This window comes from Pyxicephalus adspersus, chromosome 1 (assembly GCF_032062135.1).
Source record: "Pyxicephalus adspersus chromosome 1, UCB_Pads_2.0, whole genome shotgun sequence".
Lineage (NCBI taxonomy): Eukaryota > Metazoa > Chordata > Amphibia > Anura > Pyxicephalidae > Pyxicephalus > Pyxicephalus adspersus.
In genome coordinates this window covers 55,679,931-55,706,443 of record NC_092858.1, presented here as the reverse complement: position 1 = coordinate 55,706,443, position 26,513 = coordinate 55,679,931, and the positions used below count along the sequence as shown (strand labels likewise).

General features: G+C 37.3%; 3 protein-coding genes across 4 annotated transcripts; 2 read left to right on the top strand and 1 right to left on the bottom strand.

The window, feature by feature from the left end:
• The first annotated feature begins 1,531 nt into the window (after positions 1 to 1,531).
• On the top strand, positions 1,532 to 8,321 carry FBXL3 (F-box and leucine rich repeat protein 3). Of its 2 annotated transcripts, XM_072410830.1 has the most exons (6): positions 1,532 to 1,798; positions 2,685 to 2,857; positions 3,411 to 3,777; positions 4,553 to 4,675; positions 5,619 to 5,790; positions 7,224 to 8,321. In XM_072410830.1, exons 3-6 carry the CDS (start codon positions 3,412 to 3,414, stop codon positions 7,865 to 7,867), a joined length of 1,305 nt encoding a protein of 434 aa, XP_072266931.1. In that variant the 5' UTR covers positions 1,532 to 1,798; positions 2,685 to 2,857; position 3,411; the 3' UTR covers positions 7,868 to 8,321. The 2 variants fall into 2 exon arrangements, with proteins under 2 accessions (XP_072266931.1, XP_072266922.1); XM_072410821.1 differs by lacking the exon at positions 2,685 to 2,857.
• Positions 8,322 to 15,784: 7,463 nt separating this feature from the next.
• LHFPL5 (LHFPL tetraspan subfamily member 5) lies at positions 15,785 to 20,858 on the top strand. Its single transcript, XM_072410811.1, has 4 exons — positions 15,785 to 16,209; positions 17,585 to 18,027; positions 18,392 to 18,628; positions 19,704 to 20,858. The coding sequence occupies exons 2-4, from the start codon at positions 17,616 to 17,618 to the stop codon at positions 19,718 to 19,720; spliced, it is 666 nt and encodes a 221-aa protein (XP_072266912.1). The 5' UTR covers positions 15,785 to 16,209; positions 17,585 to 17,615; the 3' UTR covers positions 19,721 to 20,858.
• A 361-nt stretch (positions 20,859 to 21,219) lies between these two features.
• CLN5 (CLN5 intracellular trafficking protein) lies at positions 21,220 to 24,892 on the bottom strand. The gene is made up of 4 exons (XM_072410797.1): positions 24,718 to 24,892; positions 24,319 to 24,493; positions 23,461 to 23,686; positions 21,220 to 22,333 (listed from the first exon to the last, which is right to left on the bottom strand). The coding sequence occupies exons 1-4, from the start codon at positions 24,801 to 24,803 to the stop codon at positions 21,840 to 21,842; spliced, it is 981 nt and encodes a 326-aa protein (XP_072266898.1). The 5' UTR covers positions 24,804 to 24,892; the 3' UTR covers positions 21,220 to 21,839.
• Positions 24,893 to 26,513: the final 1,621 nt, after the last annotated feature.

The window sequence follows — 26,513 nt, the reverse complement described above, 5'->3', positions numbered from 1 at the left end:
TTTGGAATCTGAAAGCCCCCTTTAATAAGGGGACTCCAAGATCTACGCCGCCCCACCCTGGGGAATGAGTACAGGGGTACATAAAACCCCTTACTCATTTCCTGAAAGGGAAAAAAATATATGTAAAAAATAAGACAAGGTTTTAATGTTATAGTATTTTATTAAATGTGTGTTTAGGCTGGGTCTACAGGGATGGTTTTAAAAACACATAAATTATGTATATACCACGTTTTTATACATTTTTTGCACTTTTAGAAGCGTTTTAAAGCTTGACTTTAAAACGCTAAAAAACGTTTTATAAACGCCTATGACGCATTTTACCGTGATTTCACAGTCGTTTATAAAAGGTTTACTTTTAACCCTTTCAGGGAATTGAGTACAGGGTACATAAAACCAGCTCAAGCATCATCAGGATTTCCCTTTCCTCAGCCAATCAGGGAGCAGAGCAATCAGCGGAGATTTACTATGCTGACAGCTCGGCTCCCCTGATTGCTCCCCCAGCCCTAGAGGAGCTGTAGTATGTGTCATCAGGGTTTCCTATTTCTCAGCCAATCACAGAACACTACAGATGAATGGAGAGCCTTGTCCTCATTAAACCCCTAGTGCCCGGGGATCTCTCAGTGTCAGGAGGAGTCCCATGGCTGTGCTCATGTTATGAATGAAGCAGTCGTGGGAATCGTCCTATCATTGGGATAACCCGTATAAAAAATAAAACGGTTAGTTACACAACACACACAGATTTCATAAAATCATTTAACATTAAAGCCCCATCCTATTTTTTACACAAAGTTTAAGAGTAAGAGGTTTTATGTACCCCTGTACTTATTCCCCAGGGTGCGGCAGCACAGATCTCCTTTTTAAAGGGGGCTTCCAGATTCAAAAGTCCTGCTAAAAACGCTTATGAAAGCCCCTATTGAGTTCAATGGAAGCTTTCACAAAAAGCTTAAAAATGATTGTAAAAGCCTCCATTAAGTTCAATGGGAGTGTTTCCAAGTGTTTTCCCGTGTTTCAATTTTTTAAAGGCTGCCTGAAGGAAACATCCTGGTGTAGATTTAACCCATTGGAATGCATGGGGATTTCAAACATGGGCTTTAAAAGCCTTAGGCGCACCCATTGAACTCAATGGAAGTGTTTTCCCGCCTTTTTTTCAGTGTTAACACCACGTTTTTATTTTTTAAGCGTTGCAAGCAATGGTATAGATAGCGCTCATAAATGTGCCTGAGGGAAACCGTGTAAACCCAGCCCAACATTACTGTGAACATGGAAAGTAGACAGCAGTGCGGTGGTATCACATTGCACGGTTTAGTAGACAAGTGCAGCTCTACCACATGCTTGTATGTACAAACTCCATATAATACCCGGGCACAGCATACCCCCCCCCATACCACAGCCGGGCACAGCATACCCCCCCCATACCACAGCCGGGCACAGCCGGGCACAGCATACCCTTCTTCCCTGACACTACAGTCGGGCACTCCCCCTCTGTGCGCGCTCCCGTCCATAATCCAGGCACGAGCCTCATCATTCCATACTCGCAGCCATCTCGTGAGGGGAGCGCGCACCAACACCGCCATCTTACCAGACAACATTGATAATATTACGAAGCTGACATTCCCCACCTCTGCCGTTGCCTAGTGGCCGTGTTGAGCGGCCAGGGCCTGATTGTCTAATGAGTGCTGGGGGAGGGCTTCGCTGTGACGGTGAACTGAGCTACAACACTGCGGTCCCGGGCTAATGCGACCAGGAGAAGGAGGCATTCAGTGACCACCTAAAGACCATCAACGAACCCACCATCCAGGTACGGTATACGCTCTATACTGCGGACGTCACGTGACGCTAATCTGCCGGGAGCGGCTTTATAGGGCGTGGTCACGTGACGACCCCCTTCCCCATGTGCCGTGTATGGGCTGTAAGCGGCCCTGCACCCCCCACCCGCCTGTGTATGTAAACAAAGCCCCGCACCCACCCCTACTGCTCAGGGACGTCGCTATGGTGTTATCAGCGCATGTGCTTGGCTTTTGTTTTTGTAGGGATTAGGTCTGAGCAGCTCCCAGCAGCCTAAGCGTGAATATGTGTTGGAGCCCAAATAATCTCAGATTGTTCAAATACACCTTAGATTGATTTGTATAAAGTGTCTGATAAGTTACAGTGCTTTGTCTTGTTAAATCAGCGGCCCAAGTGGAAGCCCTGACCCCTGCAGTGTGGGGGCACATTGATGGCTGTGTGGAAGCAGTATTCTCTCTGCAGAGGTCTACACCCCCCACCATAGGAGTCAGAGCTATAGCTATAGCCACCAGCAAAGTTCATGCTGATGGGAGAGATCTGATTCTGACACAGTAGGGGGTTGTTGGACCTCTGCAGAGATTGCTGGTTCTATACAGAGTGCAAGGGTGCTCTGCAGCATTTACTCCCTATTTGTGTGAGGTGGTGGGCATATATTGGTTGGATTTGTATAATTGCACTGTTACTCTATATGTAAAGTCATTATGTTCTGTAGAATAGAGTAAGCGCTGTTTTGTGTGCTTCAGATAAGTTTTTCTGTACAAGAGAATAGAAACCAGCTTGTAGCAGGTCAGAAGGAGGTCAGTGAATTGTGAATGAGCTCAGCAGTATCTTACATTGATTCTGCTCACAATGCACTTATTTTGTTTGTTTCCCAGAGATTTCCATTATTTTCTTTCTAGGATACACAGCAGAAAGTGAATGAAATGTGTCCAAGCTGCACACAGGGTGAATCCTTTCTTAGTGATCAGTGTAACAGGTGACCCCACGGGGAGCTTTCTTCTCAATTCCCGACAGCTCTATAATCCTGGAATTCTCATCACTTTCTGTCCTGTAGACAGAGGAGATCAGAAAGGTGACTCTCTCAGTGTGGTCATAAAAACCTGAGCAAGGTTCCAACACCCCAAGCCGTGAGACGGGCCGTAAGACCAAGGGGGGGATCACAGCTTTATTCCATTTCCGGGTAGCAGAAAAGGTGTATACACTATTCCTATACACGTGTTTCCTTAAGATTCCATGTTTAATATTCCCAAATGTAGTCATCTGTATCCATCGACACACCCATGGGCAGTTTTTATCTTGTGTTCTTGCTGCACCCATTATTAAATGCAAGCAATTGCTCATGTAATTATATATCCAGATTTCCCAAATGCTTTTATAAAGTCTGTTTAGTAGTAACTATATATTACAACTACAATATATATACAACAATATATATATACATACATACATACATACAGGTAGTCTCCGAGTTAAGGACATCTAACATACAGGCGCCTCCTAGATACAAACAGGGCTTCCCTGCTCGCTCCTGTGCAGGACAGAGGCTTGAAGGGGGGTAGTTTGCATGACTTGCAGAAGAAATCTTTTGCCTAATCTTTTGTCTAAAAAGAATCTTTTATTTGTAGGATGAAAAGAGGAAGAATGGCCAGTGACACCAGCACTGGTTTATCAGTAGGAGAACTGGGAGAATTGTCAAAGAAGGCCAAAAATTCAGGAGATGAATCTACAGACCTGTCAAAGTCACATGACTGGGGAAATCTACTCCCCGATATAATACTCCAGATTTTTAAGTATTTGCCTCTTTTGGATCGTGCACATGCTTCACAAGTGTGCAGGAACTGGAACCATGTTTTTCACATGCCTGACCTGTGGCGATGCTTTGAATTTGAACTCAATCAACCAGCTACTTCTTATCTGAAGGCAACACATCCTGACCTGATTAAACAAATCATAAAAAGACATTCAAAGCACCTGCAGTATGTCAGCTTTAAGGTTGGTTGCTAAAATGTTGTCATTTGAAGATAAAAGTATTAGTTGATTGCATTTTATATTTTATTGTTGTTTTTTTAGTTTGACCGATAAGGTATATATTTCTTTAATTTATGAATGTTCAAAATATAGATATCAAATCTGTTTTGGCTCTTAAAACAATGGACAGGTGGTGTCTGCTTGTAACAAGTAACACATAGCAAATGACTTGGGAAAACCATTCCAGGTTTCTGATGTAAGTGTAGCCTCTCCAGCCTTGGGGAACTTTAATAAATCAGGCCCATAGCATTTATTAGGTCACTACTATGTATCCAGTTTCGTTTGACAGTTATTACACTGTAAAGGGAGATTTGATACATTGTTTTATTGACCTGATACAGGGTTATGCTTTCAAAGTATAGATTGGTAAACATTGTACAGATTGGCAAACATTGGAAAATTGCACTGATGGTCATTGTACTCACTCAGGAAAGCAGACCAATGATGGTTCCACACAAGGACTTTTGTGCCTGGGATCTTGTCATGCCAGAATTTAGTTTCCCTAAAGATATAGGTGTGACAGGATGAAGGCAGTTCTCATATACCACAATGAGATGAAGCTGGCTCTGGCTGTACATGATGGACTTTTTCTGAAGTCATGCGCTGGTAAAAATGAAAACTGGCAGGAAAATCTCTGAGGTTTAACCCAAAGTCAAGCATTGAATTTAAAGCTGAATTTTAAGTTGATTTTGATCTTTGTCATTTACTGTCATAACTTTTTTTTTTTTTTTTTTTTAAGGTGGATAGCAGCAAGGAATCAGCAGAGGCTGCATGTGATATTCTCTCACAACTGGTAAATTGCTCTCTGAAAACTCTCGGACTTATTTCAACTGCAAGACCAAGTTTCATGGATCTACCAAAGGTAAATGCTGCTGTTTATTTAATGTTGTGATGGGTTTCATTTTTTTGTTTCTGCTAAATGTTCCATAGATGCATTCACTACATCCTCTATTGCAAAAGCTCAAAGTATATCCAAACCCAAGAACAAACTTAAGCTGGGCTCACATTTGTTCAGCTTGATAGTGTGGCCATAGAGCGGACTGTCCACCTCATGGCAGGACACAAAAAAAATGCATATACTTCTTCTTATTTACATTTTTAGTACAATGTAGTACACATGATATCAACTGCAAGTGCCTTGCAGTCATCAGAATGAACAGTACCATAACACACCAAAGCATTACTATGCGGTTTAGTAGCTAATATGTAATATGTTGGTAATATGTTGAAGCTTACCAGATGTGCAGACTGCATTTGTTTTATTTTTCAGGCTAAACATTTTTTCTTCAAGTACAAAAAATTGTGTGCTGATCTTGCCATAAATGTATCACCTTATGGCCACTGAACTGACATGGCATATTATTTTTGTTCTAAGCCATCTTCTTAAAGATAAAAGTCCTCACACCCCCAACCCTGTCATGAATCGGAGGATGTGTATGTAGTGGACATCAGAAGAGTAGCCTAGAATTGTAGAAAGCCTAAGAAAACAAATACAGTTGTTATTCTTTAAATTTTGGGCCAAACCTTTGTCATATATTTTAATTGTATTGGTTTTTTTTAACCAAGTAATAATTTTCTTTGTGATATTTGCACCCCCTAGCATCTGTTATAGTGATTGCATAAGACATAAAAAGGATTTAAAAGTGCATCTAGTGTTTGTAATATTATTATACAATGTTTGCTGCAGTCTATATTTTCCATGTGTGGGGGGAATGTGAGCTTTTATCAGCAGGACCTCATGCATGGCACTTATATGGTATTGTTCTTTCACAGTAATAACACAGTCCTTCCTTTCTCCTTTATAGTCACACTTCATATCTGCACTTACTGTTGTGTTTGTCAATTCAAAATCACTTTCATCACTTAAAATTGATGACACTCCAGTTGACGACCCATCCCTGAAAGTGCTAGTGGCAAATAATAGCGACACACTGAAGCTTCTGAAAATGAGCAGCTGCCCACATGTTTCTCCTGCAGGTATGTAGCTATTTATGTCATTTAGTTTAAGGAACTTCGCATTTCGGTAACTATGTTCTTTGCCACACTAAAATGTTTGTGTTCTGCCACATGGGATGTAGAAGGAAACCCATGCAAAGGAAAGAGTGCTAGCCAGTTGAGCCAACCACAGTCAACATGTAGAGCAAGGACCAGCAGAATAATTGTTACCATCCATGATTTCACCCACACTGTATGAAAGCAACATCATTAAACATGAAGTCGTACTGAGCCTAATAACTAAATTCAAGGATACATGCATCATCTAGTATCTAAGATGCATTAAGTAGGAGTAGCCATGTAGAGAAAATTTGTTTTGTAATAATAAATAGGAACTGTGGAGTTTAATTATACATTAACACATTCCTGATGATCATTATGAAACATCACATGCTTTTATTTTGATAAAACTGGTAGGAAGTCAAGCAAATGAAATAATCACAGTGGACAAAATTTTTCTCCGCTTAATATATGTATTTCCAGGACCGTGTCAGGAGTTCTTTGCCCTGAGTGTATAAAAACTTTGTACCTGTTTTATGCTGGTGGAAATAAGAATGTACACTGTGGGAATAAATGGACCAGAAAGTTCATTGGGAAGACAGTGGAAACATGCCAGCATTGTAAGCCTTGAGATGGCCAGAATTGGAAGCAGGGAGGGGGAAAACTTCTACATTTAATTATTTGTTCTACAGTTCTTGCATCTCCTTACTCTGTAATGTCTGCGTTTTTTCCTTATTGTGACGACTGTGTTTGCATATGCATGCCATTTTGTGTTACACAATTTTTTCTAAAAACTAACATGCAGTATTCTCCAGTTACTAAGCTTTCATTCTAAAAAGCCTAGACCAAACTATGGCTAATTTATTAATGGATTTCAGAATATTATCAACAATTATTTTCACTTTAATTTTCCAATCATGAAAGAAGATAAAAGTACATATCCCAAGAAAGGGGGGGGGGGACATGTTTGCCTCTAAATAGGATTGTTGACAGATACTACATTTAAATTGTAAAGATAATGTCTCACTTAAATATCCAAAAAGGTAATCTCTGTATAAATAGGAGTATATTTCTCCCCTGCTCACCTCAATCTTTCTCATTTTCCATGTTTTGTAATCTTCTCTGGCACTTAAACAGCTATAGAGTGTATCCAGGATTCTACCTCTAGGTAGGCTAGTAGGCTAGGAAGGGTGAATGAATGTCAATGCATGGGATTATTTGGGGGTTCTAATAACCTCCACAAAACCACATGCTCATAACTATTTTCCATCATGCTTATTGGAAAATTGGAATATCCTCAGCAAGTAATTAAACTGAAAAAAAACAGATTTTTGTGTTAATTTGTTTCATACTTCTACTACACTGTCTTGTATTTACTTTAAAAATTGATTAAAATATTCTCTATCTGATTACAGGGATCCTGTGTGTAGCTGACCAATGCCATGGACTGCGGGAGTTGGCATTGAACTACTATTTGCTGAGCGATGAGCTCCTCCTGGCACTATCTTCAGAAAAACATGTCCGACTAGAGCATCTGCGTATTGATGTTGTCAGTGAAAACCCAGGACAAACACACTTTCATACCATTCAGAAAAGCAGCTGGGATGCTTTAATAAAGCACTCCCCAAAGGTGAACTTAGTCATGTACTTTTTCCTGTATGAGGAAGAGTTCGATCCCTTTTTCCGTTACGAAACACCGGTTACGCACTTGTACTTTGGAAGATCGGTAAGCAAGGAAGTGCTTGGCCGTGTTGGAATGACATGTCCTCGATTAGTGGAGCTTGTTGTTTGCGCCAATGGACTTCGTCCACTTGATGAAGAACTGATCCGCATTGCAGAACGATGCAAGAACCTGACAGCCATTGGACTTGGGGAGTGTGAAGTCTCTTGCTCTGCTTTTGTAGAGTTTGTAAAGATGTGTGGTGGCCGTTTGTCCCAACTTTCCATTATGGAGGAAGTATTAATCCCTGACCAGAAGTATACTCTGGAGCAAATTCATTGGGAAGTGTCCAAACATCTTGGCAGGGTCTGGTTTCCAGACATGATGCCCACTTGGTAGGATAAAAAAAAACATGCTTTGTTTCGAGTGGGTCTATAGAGCACCTTAAATCTTCAATATATTGCATGGCAAGCTAATAAACTCTTCTACTGGTTTTTGTTCTTCATTTTGGCTTTATTTAAAACGTGTGCAGGAAATAATTTATTTGATTCACACTAATAATTTGGAATATCTATCCATCCATTGCACAGCTTTTGTTTTTCTGTAGATTGACTTAGACTTGTGTGAATGCTGAGCCAAAGAAATGTACTTTTCTCAGTTTCTTTCACAATGATTCCGTTTTGAAAAAAAAGTAAGCTTAGTGCAAAACATAAAAAGCCAGAAAATGTATACACTTAATTTGTAGAGATCTCTTCTGGAGGTGAATTTTGCCAAAGGCAAGGTGCATGTTTTGCACTTACATGATGCGTCTGTCATTTGTATGTACTTAATAAACAGGCTCTTCTCACCCGTCTCACAGTTCTCATTTTCATAGTAATCCCTGGCTGACTATAAATCACTCTTGTGTTTGAGAGTATTGTATGCTTACATAAGATATAGTAGGTATAAATGTGTTGGGATTTCTGAAAGGTTAGGAATGCTCAAATTCTCTGTTTAGTGTTAAAGTATAGTTCTGTTATCAAGAGAAAACAGATACAGTTCTCTTTGGCTTTTTGCACCCAGCTTGCACTTGATCTAATGTAATGTTAATCAACAATGGTAGTACATTTTATAAGTATTAAATGTGAATCTTTTTATTATGTTGACCAATTACAAAAAACAGGGAGCATATTGATTTTTTCGCCTTAAGTTTAATAGTTGTTGACTAATGAATCGTAAACTAAATAGGACCATACACAGGCAAAGACTGGCAGATGATAGTCGTGATATGATACAGTGTCTGTGTGATAAAGATGAGATCGGTGTGTGTGTGTATGAGTTCAAATATATGTTTACACATCATACAGCATAATCTGTTTTATTCGGGTACTGTCAAAGTAAATCCAAAAGTTTGTTCACTAGCAAATCCTTCATTAAGCAAAAGTGATCTGCTTCATTATGCCAGAAATCACTTGTATGTGATCATTTTAAGCAAGATGGAATTTAATGCTACAGCAACTGTCTTGTGTTGTTGTGCCTGTTCATTTTGTCATAATACTAGAATTGGCTGGTCCTATCTGGTGTATTAGAATGTGTGGCATTCAAATGAGAATTGAAGTATTATTATATGGATGAATTTGTCTGCATATAAGCCAATGATTACTAAAAGAGCACGCAAAATTATAATAATAGTATTTTAAATGTTTGGAGCAGACACTACAGGCAAGTTTTAGAAATATTTGGTAGTACTTGGAGTTTAACCACACATTTTATTGTGCTTTAATATTTTTAATGACTTGTCTTTGGAATACCAGATTTATAGAATCGATTTTACAGATTACTGCAACAAAGCATGTGCTATCACATGACCACATGATCATTTTGAAAGTATTTTCTGCATTACATTCAAATGTACTATAACTAGACCAGTGTGTGTTCACAAATGATACCTGTATTTTCTCCCAAAATGATTGTTAGCTGCAAGAGTACATGAATGTGTACGATTTAGAACATACAGGTGTGCATGTATTTGTAAATGTGGCTGCTGAATTCTGGGATAAGCAGATATTGTCTGCAAGAGGCATGTGGATTTTTCCTGGAATCCTAATGTGCTTTGTCAATTTATCTCAGAAAAACAACCATCAAACTTTACCTTGTTGCAGGAGTTTCCTGTAATAAGACCAGTCACTGCTTCTGTCTTTCATGGTGCAAGTGACTAGTGCAGAGTAAATTTCAACTTTAAACAAACAGTGGCAGTTCATAAGAACAAGCTCTGTTAATTAAGTAAAAAATCCATGTAAAGCAATTCAATTTGAATGAGACTTTTCAGATTCTTGAGATGCTTTTGCCATAATCTGCAAGTATGCATAGCAAATGTGTACATTATGGTACTCATACGTGTTGTTTACTTCTGTTTGCTAATCATAGTTTGTCTGCTTTATTAATAGATGAGTCTGCTACCAAATGTGACGCCTTTAATTAGGTGTCATATGCAGCCATTTATAAGTCCTTCAATGCCTATTTAAATATTTGAGAGTTAAAGAACCTACTGATTCCCAGGATCTGGGGAAGTAATGTAATGATGTATAATTTTACCCCTTGGAACAGAACAATGTGTAAAAAAGAAATACAAAAGCACAGGAGGGGGACTCTATAGGCAGGCATATCTTAGCTGTATACAAGCAGTGCTGCGGACAGGGGAAGGGATTAGGGAAAACACTTGAAGCTTGGAAAAATGTATCAAGGAATGCTGCAAATTATCATCGGGATCTCTGTAGCCTAAATGCTTGCTTTCAGCATTGGTTCTGTGCTTGTCATTGCTGCTAGTATCGTTACGTCAGCAGTAATGATGCAAATTAAACTTCAGTGACTAGACACTGACTATGGTGTTTGTGAAGTCTATGTTAAAACAGCAGACATAACTTCTAATCTGTAAACTCAGTTTTTGCCTCGACTGAAGATTCTCTTTAGAAGAAATGTCATAAAATAAACTTCCAATTGATGACTTTTCATTTTAAAAATGCCAGTTGCCTGACTGGTATACTGAACATCTCATACAACAATGCAGATAAGGAAACTGTATTTTCCTAGACCAGTATACCTACAAGTATTGAATATGATCAGTAATGTCAGCCATTACTGGCAGTGATGACTGGCAGTAAAGTTCACCAAGACTGGCAGTAAAGTTCCCTTGACAGATTTTTAATCTATATGGAAAATGCACCAGGAGACACCCAGAGGTAGGCAGAACTGAAGCTGGGAATCTAAGCAGAAGGTAGGTTATTAACCATTTAGTGATCTGTTGCAGTGTGTTATTAATTTTATCATAAATAGGTGGCCAGTTCACCACAAGAGTTTAAAAAATGCACAAAGTTGATATGCGGGTTTTAATGAATTGCATTGCACCCTAGTGCACAGTTCATTGGAGTGAAAGTCACAAAAAATGGCACCACACATAAAGAAAGTGTGTTGGGTGAACATGTGCTAATATACAAGCCTAAATAGGCTGTCTGAGATAGAAGAGACAACTGGCAACAACTTAGCCAACTGGCCTACATTGGTATGGACTGCATTAGAACGATATACTTAATGCTAACACTGGTTTTATACTTAATTAAAAAAAAATAGTAGCCTTGCAAGTATTCTTGTGGTTATTGTTTTGTGAACAAAATGAAGCGGGTATATTACTTAAATAGATTATACATTTGTATTTCAAGTTATCACTTCTAAGCAGTAAGGTTTAGAAGATTTGATTTTAGTGCCTTATGAGTGTGATAGCTTTCTTGCTCATCATTCATATCTATATCTCTCTGTGTTCATGATCTGTTTTTGTAGGATGCTTCGTTATGTTTGTATTTTTTCCTGATTGTTACTGTACATGTATTACCTGTGTTAATATTAACTTTTGTATGATTACAGTTCGCTTCATCTTCACACTTACAAGTAGGAGCATGGTTTTATAAGTTATATGAGCTTCTTGGTTAGATTTGAGAAATGTACTGGCACAGTTAATAGTTAACAGAAGTTGCTGACATCTCTACATGGCACATCGTCTATGTACACATCATAAAGTGAGAAGAAAATCAGGAACCAAAAGTGCTTAGGTTCTAAAAAAAGTTTAGAATGTTAAGGAAATCTTCAAGAATGATCCAATAAATATATATCCTCAGTCTAGCTTAAATCGTAAAGATTTATTTATTATTTCATAAAACTCAATCTGTTAGGATTATGATGTGTGGAAAACATTGAGACCTGTTGCCATCAAAATGTATGTAAGCTGAAAATATATGAGTTTGGCTGGTTGATTTCAAACAATCTGTTTTTTTTTCCTCTGTACTTCTAAAATTTAGGATATAATGGTATGTCTACTCTTTATTCTTGTGTTGCAACACTGTATGTTTGTATTTACGCCTATAGTTTTCTGATAGCCTCCCTGCACATCATGCCAGTGAGATCTACCAAAACACATCTTCTTCTAATGAAGTGGCAACAATGCTGCACTGCTCCTGAATTTTGAGCAGCGTTGTCACACTAATGTAGGCTGTGCCTGCTTGCAATACAGTGAGATGAAAAAAATATTAAAGAAGGCATGGCTATCAGCATTCAGTGTACTCCTGTGCATCGCATGGTAATTGGATTTGGTATTTGCAATCAGACTTTTACTGGTATATGTAATACAGTACAACTAAAAGCTCCTGCCTGGCAGTCTAAACCAACCTTTCTCAACATTTTATAACATAGAGGAACCCTTGAAATAATTTTCATGTCTGTAGGGAACCCTTTTATAAGTTCCTAAAGCCACAGCTCACAGTAAATTTAAATGATGGTCAGTGGCAAGCTGAAAGATCAGCTAAATTTACCTGAGAGGTAAATTGCTGATCTCATTGCTTAAGGAACCCCTGGCAACCTCTGGATGAACCCTAGAGTTCCACAGAACCCTGGTCAAGAAACACTGATCCAAACAGTCCTATGCCTTCCCAAGTTTGCGGCTTTAATAATATTTATAGGTATTGTGCTTCTGCAATAATATTACTACTACTTTGGCTATGATGTATTCTAAGAAATATTTCTGGAGGTAATACAAGTAAAACTACACTAGGTATAGGATATGATTGTCTGTTACTGGTACATGAAAGTTCTGCTGTCATGTTTTGGGTAGAACGATTCTGACACTTTTCATTTTTATGTCCACTAAAAAGGTTGTGTGCTTCATATTGTTCAAGTATTCTGTAAAACAAATATTGGTAGTATAACTAAAAGTTGTTTATTGGTATACTGACTGTTCAATTAGTAGGAAATGAGAAGAGAGAAAATTATCACTGGTACAAGATATGAGATACATATTAACATTGTAAGCTTTCCTATAATCTTTTCTTTATAAATCATTCAAGTTTCTGAAAAAAATAGGTAGTTTTTCGTTATAACAACAAATTTGTGTTAACTGTGTTGACTGATATTACTATTAAAGTGTTTCAAACTTGTAAAAACTTGTTTGTTCATGTTATTTGCCCCCCAGTTCAGCAGGAGCACTTCGGGTACCTGTACCTGGTTCATCTGTAGTCTCTGCAACAACAACCTTATAAACCTGCTCTGTAGCTGTATTGCAATATATAACATTAGACATTTTTACTTTAGTCATTTGCAGACTACTATTTAACATACAAACATCTACTACATCTGTTTTAGTTTTTGAATAAAGTCAGAAAATGTTGCCTAATTTTCACCTTAACACACAAAAAGTTTTAAAAATGCCATGGTGGCGAATTACAGTCCTCTATACGTAACCTGAAATTATATAAATATGTGTATATATATATATATATGAAATCAATGAAATAACATTGCTGTAATTGCACTACCACTGAAAGAATCATTTTATTATATATATGTGCTAAAGAAATTGTTGGAATAATCTAGCAGCTGGCATTGCCGATCCTCTTTTACCTAAAGGTCAGAAGTGGAAGCCCCATATCTTTATAGTACATAAACATGTACACAAATATATATGAGAAAAAATTAGCCAGTACATTTGACAAAGCAATTTATTCTTTCAAATGTAACAGAATGTCATTGATTTTTTTTTTAAGCTAGCCATTGGGATAGTTGTGAAATTTTAAGGGTTGAAGCAAACTTGTGAAATGTCTCTTAGATTTGAAGAACTCAAACTGCCTGTAAGATTTGGGGTTGTTGATGTTCCTTCCACTAAAAAAAAAAAACATGCAAACATGACATGTCTTGTAAGTTTGTCTGTCCCTGGGTATGGTATAACATAATTAATTTGTTCTGTTGATTCATTGGTACTGATTTTAAAAACTTTTGCTTGGAGCATTATGTAGGTTAGGATCCTGCTTTAAACTAGCATCTATGGGATAGACTACCTTTCATTTTTTAATATTGCAAGGTGAATCTGTCATGTTACTGTGAGCTAACACAAAAGACATTCCACAAAAAAAGGGCACACAACTCGCTGCAAGGTGTGGGTGTTTCCTGAATACACTGCTGATAGGTACATCAAATAGGGATATATACAAAACAAAGTCAATTGTAATTAAACCCTTTTGCACTTCCTAATTGGTGGCATTTACTACTATTGTAAAAATGAAATGCTTTGTTTTATGTCTAAATGCTTTTTTGCATCAAATTATTTGACATGTATTTTTATAAATAAAAACATGCAGTTAACTCTGGAGATGTTCTACATTTCTTAAAATTAATTGGATATATTGTTTATACCTGGGCAGGTAAATCATCAAATTATATGTCACTAATGAGCTGTGTAATTATTGAATCTTTTGTATGACTAGGTGTGAGGCTTGCCCAGGATAGGGGCCGTTCTCACATGTGGTGTGAGACGTTGTTGGCTGGAGTTTGCTGTGCACCCTGGAAAAGAAAACCCCACTCCAGGTAACCAGATTTTTATGCAGCTGTGGCAATCATGCAAATCTTCAAACAGCAACTGTATGACTTGAACTGTGCCACAACCTGCCATTTATTTGAATGGGAGCAGTTAGGACCGCAAATTGAGAGCGCAGTCAAGTCTGAAATAGCCTTTAAGAAGACTAGCACTTTACTAATCCCAGTCCCAATCATTAAAGGACCCATTTTATGGCATGAACAGAGCAAATACCAAATAGTATAGAGTCTACAGAAAATGCTACTTTCAGTTTTGCAGGCAGTATTTTATTATGGGATGCTGCTAACGCTTATGTCTTGTACACACTGGATAAATGTTGTTTATGATGCCAAACATAATATCATTGGCAAAAGGTGAACATGCCCGATTAGTCTGTGTGGCAATCCATCTTGACAGGTTCTTTGGAATGATTATATGTAAGGCCTTGGCATATGAACAGATCTTTATGACTGATCATGCAGAACAGTGGCATGCACCAACAATAGAAAAGACTAGTGATATCACAAATAAGACCACTGCTGTGAATGTCCATAAATAAACAGAACAACCATTAGCTGTCACAGGGACACAAATAAAATGTTTGGCAAGAGGCTGATTTTTTATTGCTAACCTGTAGTCATTTCATATGAAAATGTAAAAATACAAAAACTAGCTAACACGCTTTATTTGTCTGATATGGAGCATTCAGGAAAGTGTTAGTGTTCTATCTGCTGTCAGTGCAGAGCGTTGCCAAGCTCTGAACATTTATTCATGATATATGATGAGATGACATGATGATGACATATGTATGAAACCATGGGACTGATAGCAGTTTACCGGGACAATTCAATCATTTGCAAATTCCTTACATAAGCAGGCTCATTAATGGCTTTAAATGTGACAAATAAATAGAAACTGCTATTACTGTCCTCTCATGAAAATGCTAGGTACCTGGCTTTAATTCCTTCATCCTGAGTCCTTAAACAAATCGAGAAAGAAAAATGTTTGTTTTTTTTTTTTTTTTTTTTTTTTTTTACATGCATACTGATTTTGGGTCAGTATATCAGAAAGTAATAATAACGGACACACAACTAGTAGTTTTCAAAAGGTCAGTAGTGGTAGTTTCCATATTTCTTTGTTTTTTGTTATAAGTTTACCTTTTAACTCTGGACTACCATCCTGAGCCTAGGATCCATTAACCTCCTCATGGACAAAGGAATCTTCCTGAAGACTAATCCAAGTACTTGTAGCACGGTAACAAGGTACCGTGTAACAAGGTAATTGTATGTCAACTCCATTACTACATTGTTGGTCAAGTCAGGCTCAAAGCAACCTATAATTATTTCACTAGTTATTGGAAGCATTATGTGGATGTAAAAGAGTTTTGCTACTTTTGCCTAATCATTTATTGTTTGGACACATTTCTATAATATTTTTAGCATTGACCAATATGACAGCAATGGTAAACAAACCTTGAAAGAAAACAAAGAGGAATATAATACAATTATAGGTTTTTATAAACATGGCTAGGAAATCTCTCCTAATCCTGAAGACTAGAGCAAACTTAAATATAGAGAAATCATTGGTAAGGAGATTACCTTTATTCCCATAATGCATTGGTGTGGTTGGGGGATGATGTGAACTCTTTTCAAGCCAAAGGAAGGAACACACAGCTGACACAGTACACCAGCTCACCATGAATAATATAGAGGGTTTACCATTACATCGTTATCTTATTAAGTTTCATTGTTACAGACTCACATTTTTTTACCCTGTTCCCAAGAGCAGTCGGACTCTGGATCATCAGTTATCTTAGTATGAAACATCAATTTACCAAAAGCATTTAATTGGATCAGCTCTACAATCTAAGGTCAGTTTTGATAGTACTTTATTTTAAAATTTAGGAGAGTAAATCAGTTATTAAACCACTAAGTAAAAATATTTCTAAAGACAGGATAGACACGTTGGTAAATATATTCTATATAAAATTTTGACTTTATATACCTTTTGATACTATAGGAATGTCTACTATGTAGATTTTGGCTATTGCATGGAATAATGAACTGCAACTAATTATACAGTTAAGGTCTAGGCATGTATTTTAACATATATATATATATATATATATATATATATTTATATTTGTCTACAGCTATATGTACTATGGCCTGTGTATAGTAAATATGTTAGTGATAATAGTACAAAGGAACAGGTAACTCCTACTATCGCTCAGATTAGTGCCAACCCCTGGGTTACTGAGTGAAAATTAGGTTATTACTTCACTCCTAGTATTCTGGATGAGCATACAAAAAGGATTATTTTTTGTCAATAAGGAAATGTACAACAATTTATTAGTTAGTAGCAATCAGATTATTCACAGATCATAAAGTCCATAACAGTTAACAAGTTTCATGTTAACTAGTTAGGAATGGTAAATCAATGATCAAAAGGACTTACAATATTGGTATTTACAGGTAGGTTAAAAGGTTAGAGATGCAGTGGAGTAGTTTTTGAAAATGACCTCCTTCTCACTAAACCACCTGCTCCTCTCACCTGCGCATGCAGTTTGCGTCGGGAGTTGGGATCTACCTGGACATACCAGAATCTGAATTTCAGAACAAAGTGAACAAAACATCTGCAGCTTTTTCAAATAAAACAGTGTTGATTTAATAAAGTAGTTTAGGTTTTTCACTCATCAAGGTGAGCTATCACCACATTCAATTAGTGAATGGGGAGAAGATCTGCTGCTTTCAACCATCCAATAATGCACATGCAACAACCATGTTTTTTTTTTTTTTACATTTCCTCGCATATGATTTGGGTATTCTTTTAAAAGTTAACTTAAATCGCATTCAATAAACTACATGAATTATCCCCTGTAGAGTAATTATTTGCTTTGCTAAGTGAATAACCTAAACTACTAAACCGCACTAAAAGTAAACCACCTCCATTGAGTCAACATAATAGTAACATACAAATTGACCTACAAAGCAAGCTCTTCCTATTTAATCTCAATAGAAAAAGCATAGTGCTTTGGAAATCTTTTGTCATATAATAAATGTTTATTTGTAAAGCAAAGACTGGGTACCGTATGTATTTAAAACATTATACACAAAATAAACTTAAATACATAAAATGAACATTTGTAACTATTTATTACATGTAATTGTAGCCGAGATGACCAAAGTTCACATTGTTGCCATCACAAACTGACATTGTCTCATTGTCTCTCTAAAATGTTTTAGATTTGCAAAGAATAAACCAGCTGAATTCAACATGCCCCAGTTGTTACCCGCAAAAGAAGCAGCAAGAATCTACCATACCAACTATGTTCGCAATGCTCGTGCCATTGGTGTCTTGTGGGCAGTGTTTACTATTTGTTTCTCCATCATTATGGTAGAAGTCTTCATCCAGCCATACTGGATTGGAGACAGCCTAAATACACCTCAGGCTGGTTATTTTGGACTGTTTAGCTACTGTATAGGCAATGCATTAACCTCAGAGCTTATCTGCAAAGGAAGCGCCTTGGACTTTGAAACTATACCTTCAGGAGCCTTCAAAACAGCCATGTTTTTTGTTGGTGTGTCAATGTTTCTGGTGGTGGGCTCCATGCTGGCCTTCAGTCTTTTCTTCTTCTGCAATTCAGCAACAGTGTACAAGGTGTGTGCATGGATGCAGCTGGCTTCAGGTAAGTGAGGACACAGTTTAGGTTAGCTTGATAAATTGGTGTAAGGCTAGTAGATATGGACAGATTTAATGTATACCTGGGTTGTGCATAGATTGGAAGCATTGGTACATCCAGTCCACATTCAAATCACATGTGTGCCGTGTTTTGGGACTTCTGATTAATGCGTTATCGATTAAGGGATTAGTTGAGTGCAAATTTGGAAGCAGATCTGCTCATGTATATTAGGCCTTATTTTCATTAGTCCTATCAATGCTTTAATGCAATTTTTTGTTGTCAGCCTGTCTTATAAATCCACACTATAATTCCAGTCCTTGGTTGTCCAGCCATTGTGCATACTGAAGGAATTTCTGTGCTGTCCTTGCAGCAGCTGGGCTGATGATTGGCTGCCTTATTTACCCTGATGGATGGGACTCTCCAGAAGTCAAACGCATGTGCGGAGACAAGACTGATAAATACACGATAGGAGCATGCACAATACGCTGGGCATATATCTTAGCTATCATTGCCATCATGGATGCCCTCATTCTCTCCTTCCTGGCATTTGTTCTTGGGAACAGACAGGACAGTTTGCTGCCAGAGGATTTCAAGATCCAGAGCAAAGGTTAGAACAATTCAACTTTTTATCTGGTGTTATGAAATAATAGTTATCAAAAAACAATACTAACTCTAATATAATAATACAACACAAATAATAAAATATTAAATAATAACAAGTACCACAGCAACACAATACAAAGGAACAATGCAAAAGGACTCCAGGTGCATATCTGTATGATATGTATTTAAATATATCTCATATTTGGTAATTTTTTTTATTTTTGACAACAGTAAAATTTTTCAATGTATTGTGATACAGTTTTAGGTGTGTTTTGCTTGCATTTTTATTTTTTATTTTCATAATTTCCCATCATGTGACGTGAATAACGCATCAATTTAAATCTATATTGTGCCATTAGTGCATTTTCCATACATTGCCATTGACTTCAACGTAACGTTTTTTTTATCAAACCACAAAAAAAAATGCAGCAGAATGCATTTATGTTAAAAGCTTTATAGATTATAGTGATAACTAGTATTTGTATGCTCTTTTAGACCAGTGTCTTTCTGCATTGTAGCACACAGAATATGTGAAAGCATGAAAGTGCCCTAAAGATGCAAATTTTATAGTTGTCACTGTACTTGTGTCCACTACCTAGTGAGCCCCTAAATTGAAATAAACATGTAGCCATGTACTGCAAATTCATTCCTAATCCATGACTCCCTAGGTAGTAAAGGCAGGAACAGATGACAGCTCTAAGGCCTTCACCCTTCAAAGGTTATACTGTATATACTTCACTAAACATAAGGGTAGGGAAGGTTAGTGCTTTTTTTTTCAGAAATAAAAATCTTTGTGATCATTTAAAATCAACAATATTATTGCACTTCTATATTGCTGTTTTTACATGTACAGATGATCTTTAAACAGGTAACCCAACCTTTACAGAGCAGTACACAACTGTACCAGACTGAGTACTTGCAAAAGTCCCAAACTTTTTGGTAATTTTTGGTACTCGAGATTTGCTTTCAATGTAGGTAGCCAGTATGGTTTGGTTTTTAACAGCAGGAAAACGGGTCTGTGTGTTTAATTTAGGTATGTTTTTTTTCATTTATATCCTGATTTTTTTTGTGTTTTACAGAAGATGAGAGTGGCTGAAAAGATTTACAGTCAACTGCAAGAACATGTCAATCTGCGTGTAATAAATGTACTGGACATTTATGCTAGTCTGAAGATTACACACACTCATTTACATCGAAAAATATAAACTGAAATGTGTGTACTGTTTCATTTGTCAAGTCTCCACAAGGATAAATGGAGAATTAACGTTGGCTAGTTAAACGTGGAACCCAGTTTCATTTTTACAAAACCAAATTTCAATTATATATTTACTGGGAAACTAGAAGAAAATCTAAAAATAAGGTGCAATATCTTCTTATTGACTGTTAACTCATGAACACACTGAAAAACTTCTTCATACCAGATGCACTTACACGTATTGTGTTGCTATTTCCAGTACTGGCAGAATAATGAAGCTCTTAGCCACTTACAGTAGTATGCAACTATAACGATCCGGGGGGGGGGGGGCGGCACATTTGTATCCATACATCCAGTGGGTGCCATATCTAAATCAATATGTGTTTTACAATTTCCAGTTTAAAAATATCAGGCAATAGCTATACGTAAGCTAATACAGGAAAAGACATCTATTTAACAGGGATAGGTCCCTTCCAAGAAGCCTTGTCTGCAGGGGGCATCAGTGGTAGAATTACTGTCATTAGCAACAGTAAAAACCCTCAGCATTAGTTTCAGTGGCATCAATAATTGTACAGGTGTTAGTGGTAGCAATAAAACCCCCAGCACTGGTGTTAATGGTAACAATAAAAACCCTGAGCTTTGGTAAAAGTAACAATAAAAACCCTCAGCATTGGTGTCAGTGGCAATATGCCTGTCCAGTGATGTTGGGCCAGAACTATTCCTGCATGGCAAGGGATCACTTAGGCAATGCCAACTTCATTACCGGCACCAGGACAGTGCCAGACTAAAGCTTCATACCTTGTGCACAATTCCCTTATTTCCCAGTGTGACCGGAAGGAACTCTTACTCAAATCTTGTTCCTAAAAAGAACAGGGGTTTGTTGTGGGAGGGAGTTTATTGTGGATTATGGAAGCCCCTTTTAATAAGAGACAGCAAGACATCCACCCCACCTAGGCAGATAAGTACCCCACTCATTTCCCCAATTAGTTAAATAAATGTCAATAAAAACAGACAGGTTGGTATGCATCAGTGCATTGCTATTTAGCATCTAGGGTACCATTTACAATGGATGCCTCCCTATGTGTTGTGTGTGAAGTGATAAACGCAACAGATTAGTGTGAATGATACAAAGAAAAGTCTTAAAAACTGGTTCATTTTTTGATTTTGCATTTTTTATTCTAAAGTTTAGTAAAAATGTCCCCTTATTCACGTCTTCATGAAATATATCAATATCCAGTGTAAACACAGTGAAATTTATGTGGAGAAGGCAGATCATTATATAGAAAACATCAGCACCATCTTGTGACAATCTAATCTTCAACGTGAATCGCAAGTTTATGTTTTTCAAAGATATTAGTATCCATATAAAATGTCAAACTAAACAAAATTTATTCAAATAATTCTTGAAAACTACAATTTATTTTCAAAAGAGAAATGGTTTTCCAGTGATCTTTAAATATATTACACAAGCAGATAACCCCTCCATTTTACACCTATCTGCTAACTATGATGTGTCTAGGAGTGTGGCACAGGCCATACAGAAAAAAAAATGCAGACTCTTTATGGCTGTTCTAGTAAAACATGTAATATATATGACAAATACATAGATTGTATAACTTTAAAATATGATTTGGCACATCTTTAAAGCTTAGGTTAAAGCTTCCGTAAAGCATTTTGAATTTAATAAATAAAATGCAGAAACTTTCTATGGGGTTTATTTATAAATGAATCACAGTTAACATTTGCTGACAGCTACAGTTCTGGTTTCCGTCCATAATAAAACAATGACTCGTTCTGCCACCTAGTGGCCAATTGTTAAAAGTGTACAGTATTCACAATAGGAAAATTAGGAGGACTTCTGGTTGAATTGACAGGGTAATAAATTATAAATACACCCCTATGAGAATCCAAGGCACATTTGGGGTGATTGCAGTTACTGACCTGAATTGTGAGCCAGTCAATGGCAAGGACACATGGAATGTGTTACAATTTATTACATCGCAGAAATAGGACACAGCACCTATCTGGATGGCAAAGGAATTTCTTCATATGTAATCGTAATGTAAGGGGGTTTCAACGGTAAATACCAATATTCAAAATTATAAAACAAATAAAAAGTCTTAAGTAAAACAGATTTCCCATATATGTCCATGATGCTTAAAATAAGTTCTTTAAATGACTGATGAGGCCTATAAGGGAAATAAAACTTGTGGATTTCTGTTGCTAGTGACTTGTTCCCATGTTGGCCAAAAATAGAGCTTGCATTCCCCAGGTACACAGGCTCTCCGCTATACAAGAACAAGCGAGTATAGTTAGTCTGAACTCTCTTCTTGAAGGTGGCACCAAGTTCTGATAACTTCTGGTAGGTACGTAGCACAAATTTGCTGCAGTCATAGGAATCAAACCACAAAGTTGAGTTGGGTGCCATTGATTCTTTCACAGTCCATGTCTCATAGTAAATGCCAGTATTGTTATCTTCTTTTATCCATTTTGCCAGCTGATTAAACATGGAACCTATTTTATTAAACAGAAGTAAAATGAGTAAGATAAATTAGACCTTCGTCTGCAAAATAGGACACAGAATACAATGGCAGGTTGCTGTCTACTATGTCTGCAGGGCTGTTTAAAGATGTTTGCACTGGGTATGGGAGGGAGCTGGTATTTAAAGTGGAACTGTTTGTTGCCCTGCCCAGCCAGGACACTAACTGCATGAAGTTTGCAGGTTTGCATGAGTTTTCTCCAGGTACTCCGGCTTCCTCCCACATTCTAAAAACATGCAGTTATGATAATTGGCTTACCCCCCAAAAAATTGACCTTAGACTGTATTAAAGACATGTGACTATGGTAGGAACATTAGATTGTGAGCCCCTTTGAGGGACAGTTAGAGACATTATAATGGACTTTGTGAAGCGCCGCATAATATGTTGGTGTTCTATAAATACTGTATATTAATCAGTTAGCAACAATGACACAGGGCTACCATTCATCTCTTTAAAAGCAGGGTATTTTTTACCATCACTGACTTTGGGGCATTTTATACCGACACTTGGGGCATTTAATACTCCTACTCAAATGTATTTTTCTCCATGTCGCTGGGACATTTAATACTCCCAATAACAACTGGGCATTTCATACTCCCACTATCAAACGAGAATGTATTACTCCTACCAAAACCAGGTCATTTATTAGTCTCACTGACACCATGGCATTGTAATCCCACTGAAAACTGAGATGATCCTGAATGGGTGCAGGACCCAGTATGCACAGTAACCATTGTGAAGTGTGCAAGAATAAGAGTAATGAGCACTGGAAACCAGAAGATTTCACAAATGCATACAACTCACAAATCACTAACAATGCAAGAAAAAATATTACATTATTAAATAGTTAACATTTGTACAAGTGCAGTCCAAACACTTGAAACTTCCTAATAATGGAATGCTAAAGGCTGGAGTTTGGGAAACCTTGTAAAGTAATTTATGACGCGTTCAGGAAATTGGAGCTGCACAAAGCAAACAACCAAGTTCCAGCACTTGAGGAAAATGTTTGTCAACTCGCTTTAGATAAAATTATTCACATTCCTGTCCTGCAGTTTTTACTTTACAGCCTATTAAACCATTGCTTGACATCTTTGTCTATACCTGATATTGTTGCTACTGGAACTAAGGTTCCAAAGCTCCTCCAGTGTTCATCGTCTATTCCTTCAAAAAAGCAGGCCGCTCCCTGATTACACCAAAACGGTTCCTCAACGTCAAGCCGGAGGTGTGGAAATGTACAGTTACCGAGCTGAAAGAGCTCGTACCATTCTGCAGTGTAATTCTTTCCAGTCAGTGAGCTCTTGAATCCAATTGCATCATGCATAATTTTCTAAGAAAAAAAAAAAGAAAAGTATATTATAAACTCATGTTGTTTTTCAAATTGAATCTAACATAGCAATGTCTCTAATGAATGCAAATTTAACATTTACAGTCACTCATTTGCATTCTAAAAGCTTATTTCCCAGTACCAACTTCTGCAGCCAAAATGAAAGGCTCTTGGGTGCTGCCATAATCAGTGGCACTATATGACCGGGCATTAGAATGCAGCACACAGTACAGAGCAAGACTGAGACCTCATGCCCAAGCTATAGAGTACATGAGAGTTTTTATATTGCATACTACAATACTTATGTCATGTTCACTTATATTTCATTGTGCATCACTACACTCTCAGACAAATGCTACTGATTAGTACACATGGCAATATATTCAGATAATAAAATGCTGGAAAGCTGTGATCAGCTGCAGGAAATGTATACTCTGCTCATTTCTTAGATGATAATTGCCATGTTCTGTAACAATATTTTCTTCTACAGTTTATGGAAAGTGCAATGGAAGGTTGAATTGTGTACAGAATTTTTAGTACATTTCTAGCTTGGGAAATTCATTGGATTATGTGCAGTCTCATGGTTATTTAAAAATATAAAAAAAATATATTATGAATAATCAGAATTCACGTACAAAATGACCAAGCAGATCTCCATATTTGAACTCCCAAACAGGTGCTTGCAGTCGAAAAACCTCAATGATGTCTTCATCCTTCATCAAGGGAATAGATCCATTCACATATCCAGTGGGACAAAATGTAAATTGGGCTTGGCAGTAGGGATCCGGCTTAGGACGGTGGTCAAATCGTCTGTAAATATGGACAAAATAAAATGAGAGAGATTCTTATTAATCATAGTGTGTCAGTAGGCAGAAAGCACCTCTTTTTATATTTATAGATTTGCTTCATTCACCTGCATGGAGTGCTATGATTACTGTATTATTAATGTAATATAATGTATTATTCTGGCTGTCTATTAGAGGTGAATGGCAGAAGTATATGACTGAGGTTAGCATGGAATGGACCTCACCTACCTGTATGGTACCGGCCACACCTGGCTCCCAGCCACAATGCAGACTGACACGCCAATCAGCACCAAGGTGAGCACCGCCCGTGTCATACTGCTCGCTCCCCGAGGAATGCTGCACACCCTACACCTGTGACACAAGCCTTATGACATGCACCCATCACATCAACAGGAAGTTAGTCAAGTGACTGCGAGCTATTAAGTGCTCCCCGTTTTAAACCTGTTTTTATAAATAGTTTTTGTACTTATCTCGTATATTCATAGGTGGAATAGGTTTTCATTTTAATATTAAAATATCTCTTTAATAATCTCTTAGAACGTTCCTTCTTGCCAGTAATAAAGATGGCGGCCGGAGAATCAGTGAGGGAAGTGATTTCAGCCAAACAAGAGGTGGTGTGGGTGGGGATAGAGATCCTGGGGGAGGCGCCAGGGGTGACGTCATTGTATACAATGACTCGTGTATATAAGCCATGTTCTGCAGCTGTGTCACAGGGCTGCTGTGTGTAGTATAGTGAGTGTTGTAAAATACAGCATACACAGAGGACTTTATACTTTTAGATGACGAATAATTTATAGAAATATTATGAACTCATGGAAAAACCAATGCAGAGTGCTCTAAGGGTTTAACACATTTCCAGCTACATCAGCATTATTTACAAGCATGCAACAATACACACTACTTTCTGAGATAGGAAAAGCAATTTGCAGCATTTCCCAAGTAGAAATCTCACCCAGGATACTATTTGCATGGAGTTTGCATGTTCCAGCCGTGTTTGTGTGGGTTTCCTCCCATGTTCCAAAAACATGCAGTTAGGTTAATTGACATATGAAATAGGGACATTACATTGTGAGCCCCTTTGAAGGAGAGTTAGTAATATGACTACAGATTTTGTACAACACTGCGAGATATATAGGCGTTATATAAATACTTTGTAATAATAATAATGTAGGAGCCTTGCTCATTGCTGCATCCAAGTCAGTAAAATTAGTAAAATAGCCTCATAGACCTCTTGTGTTGCCACAAAAGCACCCCATTGGAAGATTTCCCCTATTTTTTTGTTTTGGGGTCAACTCATGATTTCACTTTTTGTCCTGGTTACGAAGTCAAATAAAGAACATAAATCAAAAACACCAAAGAAAAGCTTACAAATACGTATGAAGCACCACACACAGATGTAATTTGCTGTAAAAATAAAATCACTACTGATGCATAGCTAACTCTTAGCTTTGCATTAATTGTACCACTGAATGAAGAGGGGGACATCATAGATGTATCATGTATATTACTTCCAGAAGAGTTTAATACTGTCAACCCCAAATGTATCAGATACATCAGTGTGTAGGCTTCTGCCATTTGTGGCAATCTATATATATGAAGTTTTTGACACAAATCGAAAAAGAAAAAAAAAAATGATTATTGTTGTTCGTCTCTGTCATGAAGTTACATCAAAACTGTGGGAAACGTGCACCAACAGGTTTCTCAATACTCTTGAGCAATTGGAAAATCTTTTTTTTTTCTTTTTTTAGCAAAAAGTGGACAGAAGCATGCAAATCCAAAAAGGAGCTTAAACTTTAAAAGGAGAGGCTAAACTCAGAAGTTACCCTATTGGGTATCTAAACTCAGGAACGACCCTTGAGGGAATATGTTGCTCAAGAAGTTTGAGATTTTTTTGGAAGAGATATACTTTCCTTGTGGTAGTGAAACATGCACATAAGCTTTCTTGTTAGAGATGTACAGAATGCTCAGAAAAGAGAACTGTGATCTCTAAACTGTATTTCCAAGAAACATTTCTAAGGCTTCTC

What these genes read in the sequence shown, in the direction of transcription:
- FBXL3 (XM_072410821.1), top strand. Translation starts at nt 3,412, where the DNA reads ATGAAAAGAGGAAGAATGGCCAGTGACACCAGCACTGGTTTATCAGTA. An exon ending in TGCAGTATGTCAGCTTTAAG is followed by an intron (nt 3,778 to 4,552) that starts GTTGGTTGCTAA and finishes TTTTTTTTTAAG; the next exon opens with GTGGATAGCAGCAAGGAATC. An exon ending in CCCACATGTTTCTCCTGCAG is followed by an intron (nt 5,791 to 7,223) that starts GTATGTAGCTAT and finishes ATCTGATTACAG; the next exon opens with GGATCCTGTGTGTAGCTGAC.
- LHFPL5 (XM_072410811.1), top strand. Translation starts at nt 17,616, where the DNA reads ATGCCCCAGTTGTTACCCGCAAAAGAAGCAGCAAGAATCTACCATACC. An exon ending in ATGGATGCAGCTGGCTTCAG is followed by an intron (nt 18,028 to 18,391) that starts GTAAGTGAGGAC and finishes CTGTCCTTGCAG; the next exon opens with CAGCTGGGCTGATGATTGGC.
- CLN5 (XM_072410797.1), bottom strand. Translation starts at nt 24,803, where the DNA reads ATGACACGGGCGGTGCTCACCTTGGTGCTGATTGGCGTGTCAGTCTGC. An exon ending in GTGTGGCCGGTACCATACAG is followed by an intron (nt 24,494 to 24,717) that starts GTAGGTGAGGTC and finishes CCATATTTACAG; the next exon opens with ACGATTTGACCACCGTCCTA. An exon ending in TCCAGTAGCAACAATATCAG is followed by an intron (nt 22,334 to 23,460) that starts GTATAGACAAAG and finishes TTAATAAAATAG; the next exon opens with GTTCCATGTTTAATCAGCTG.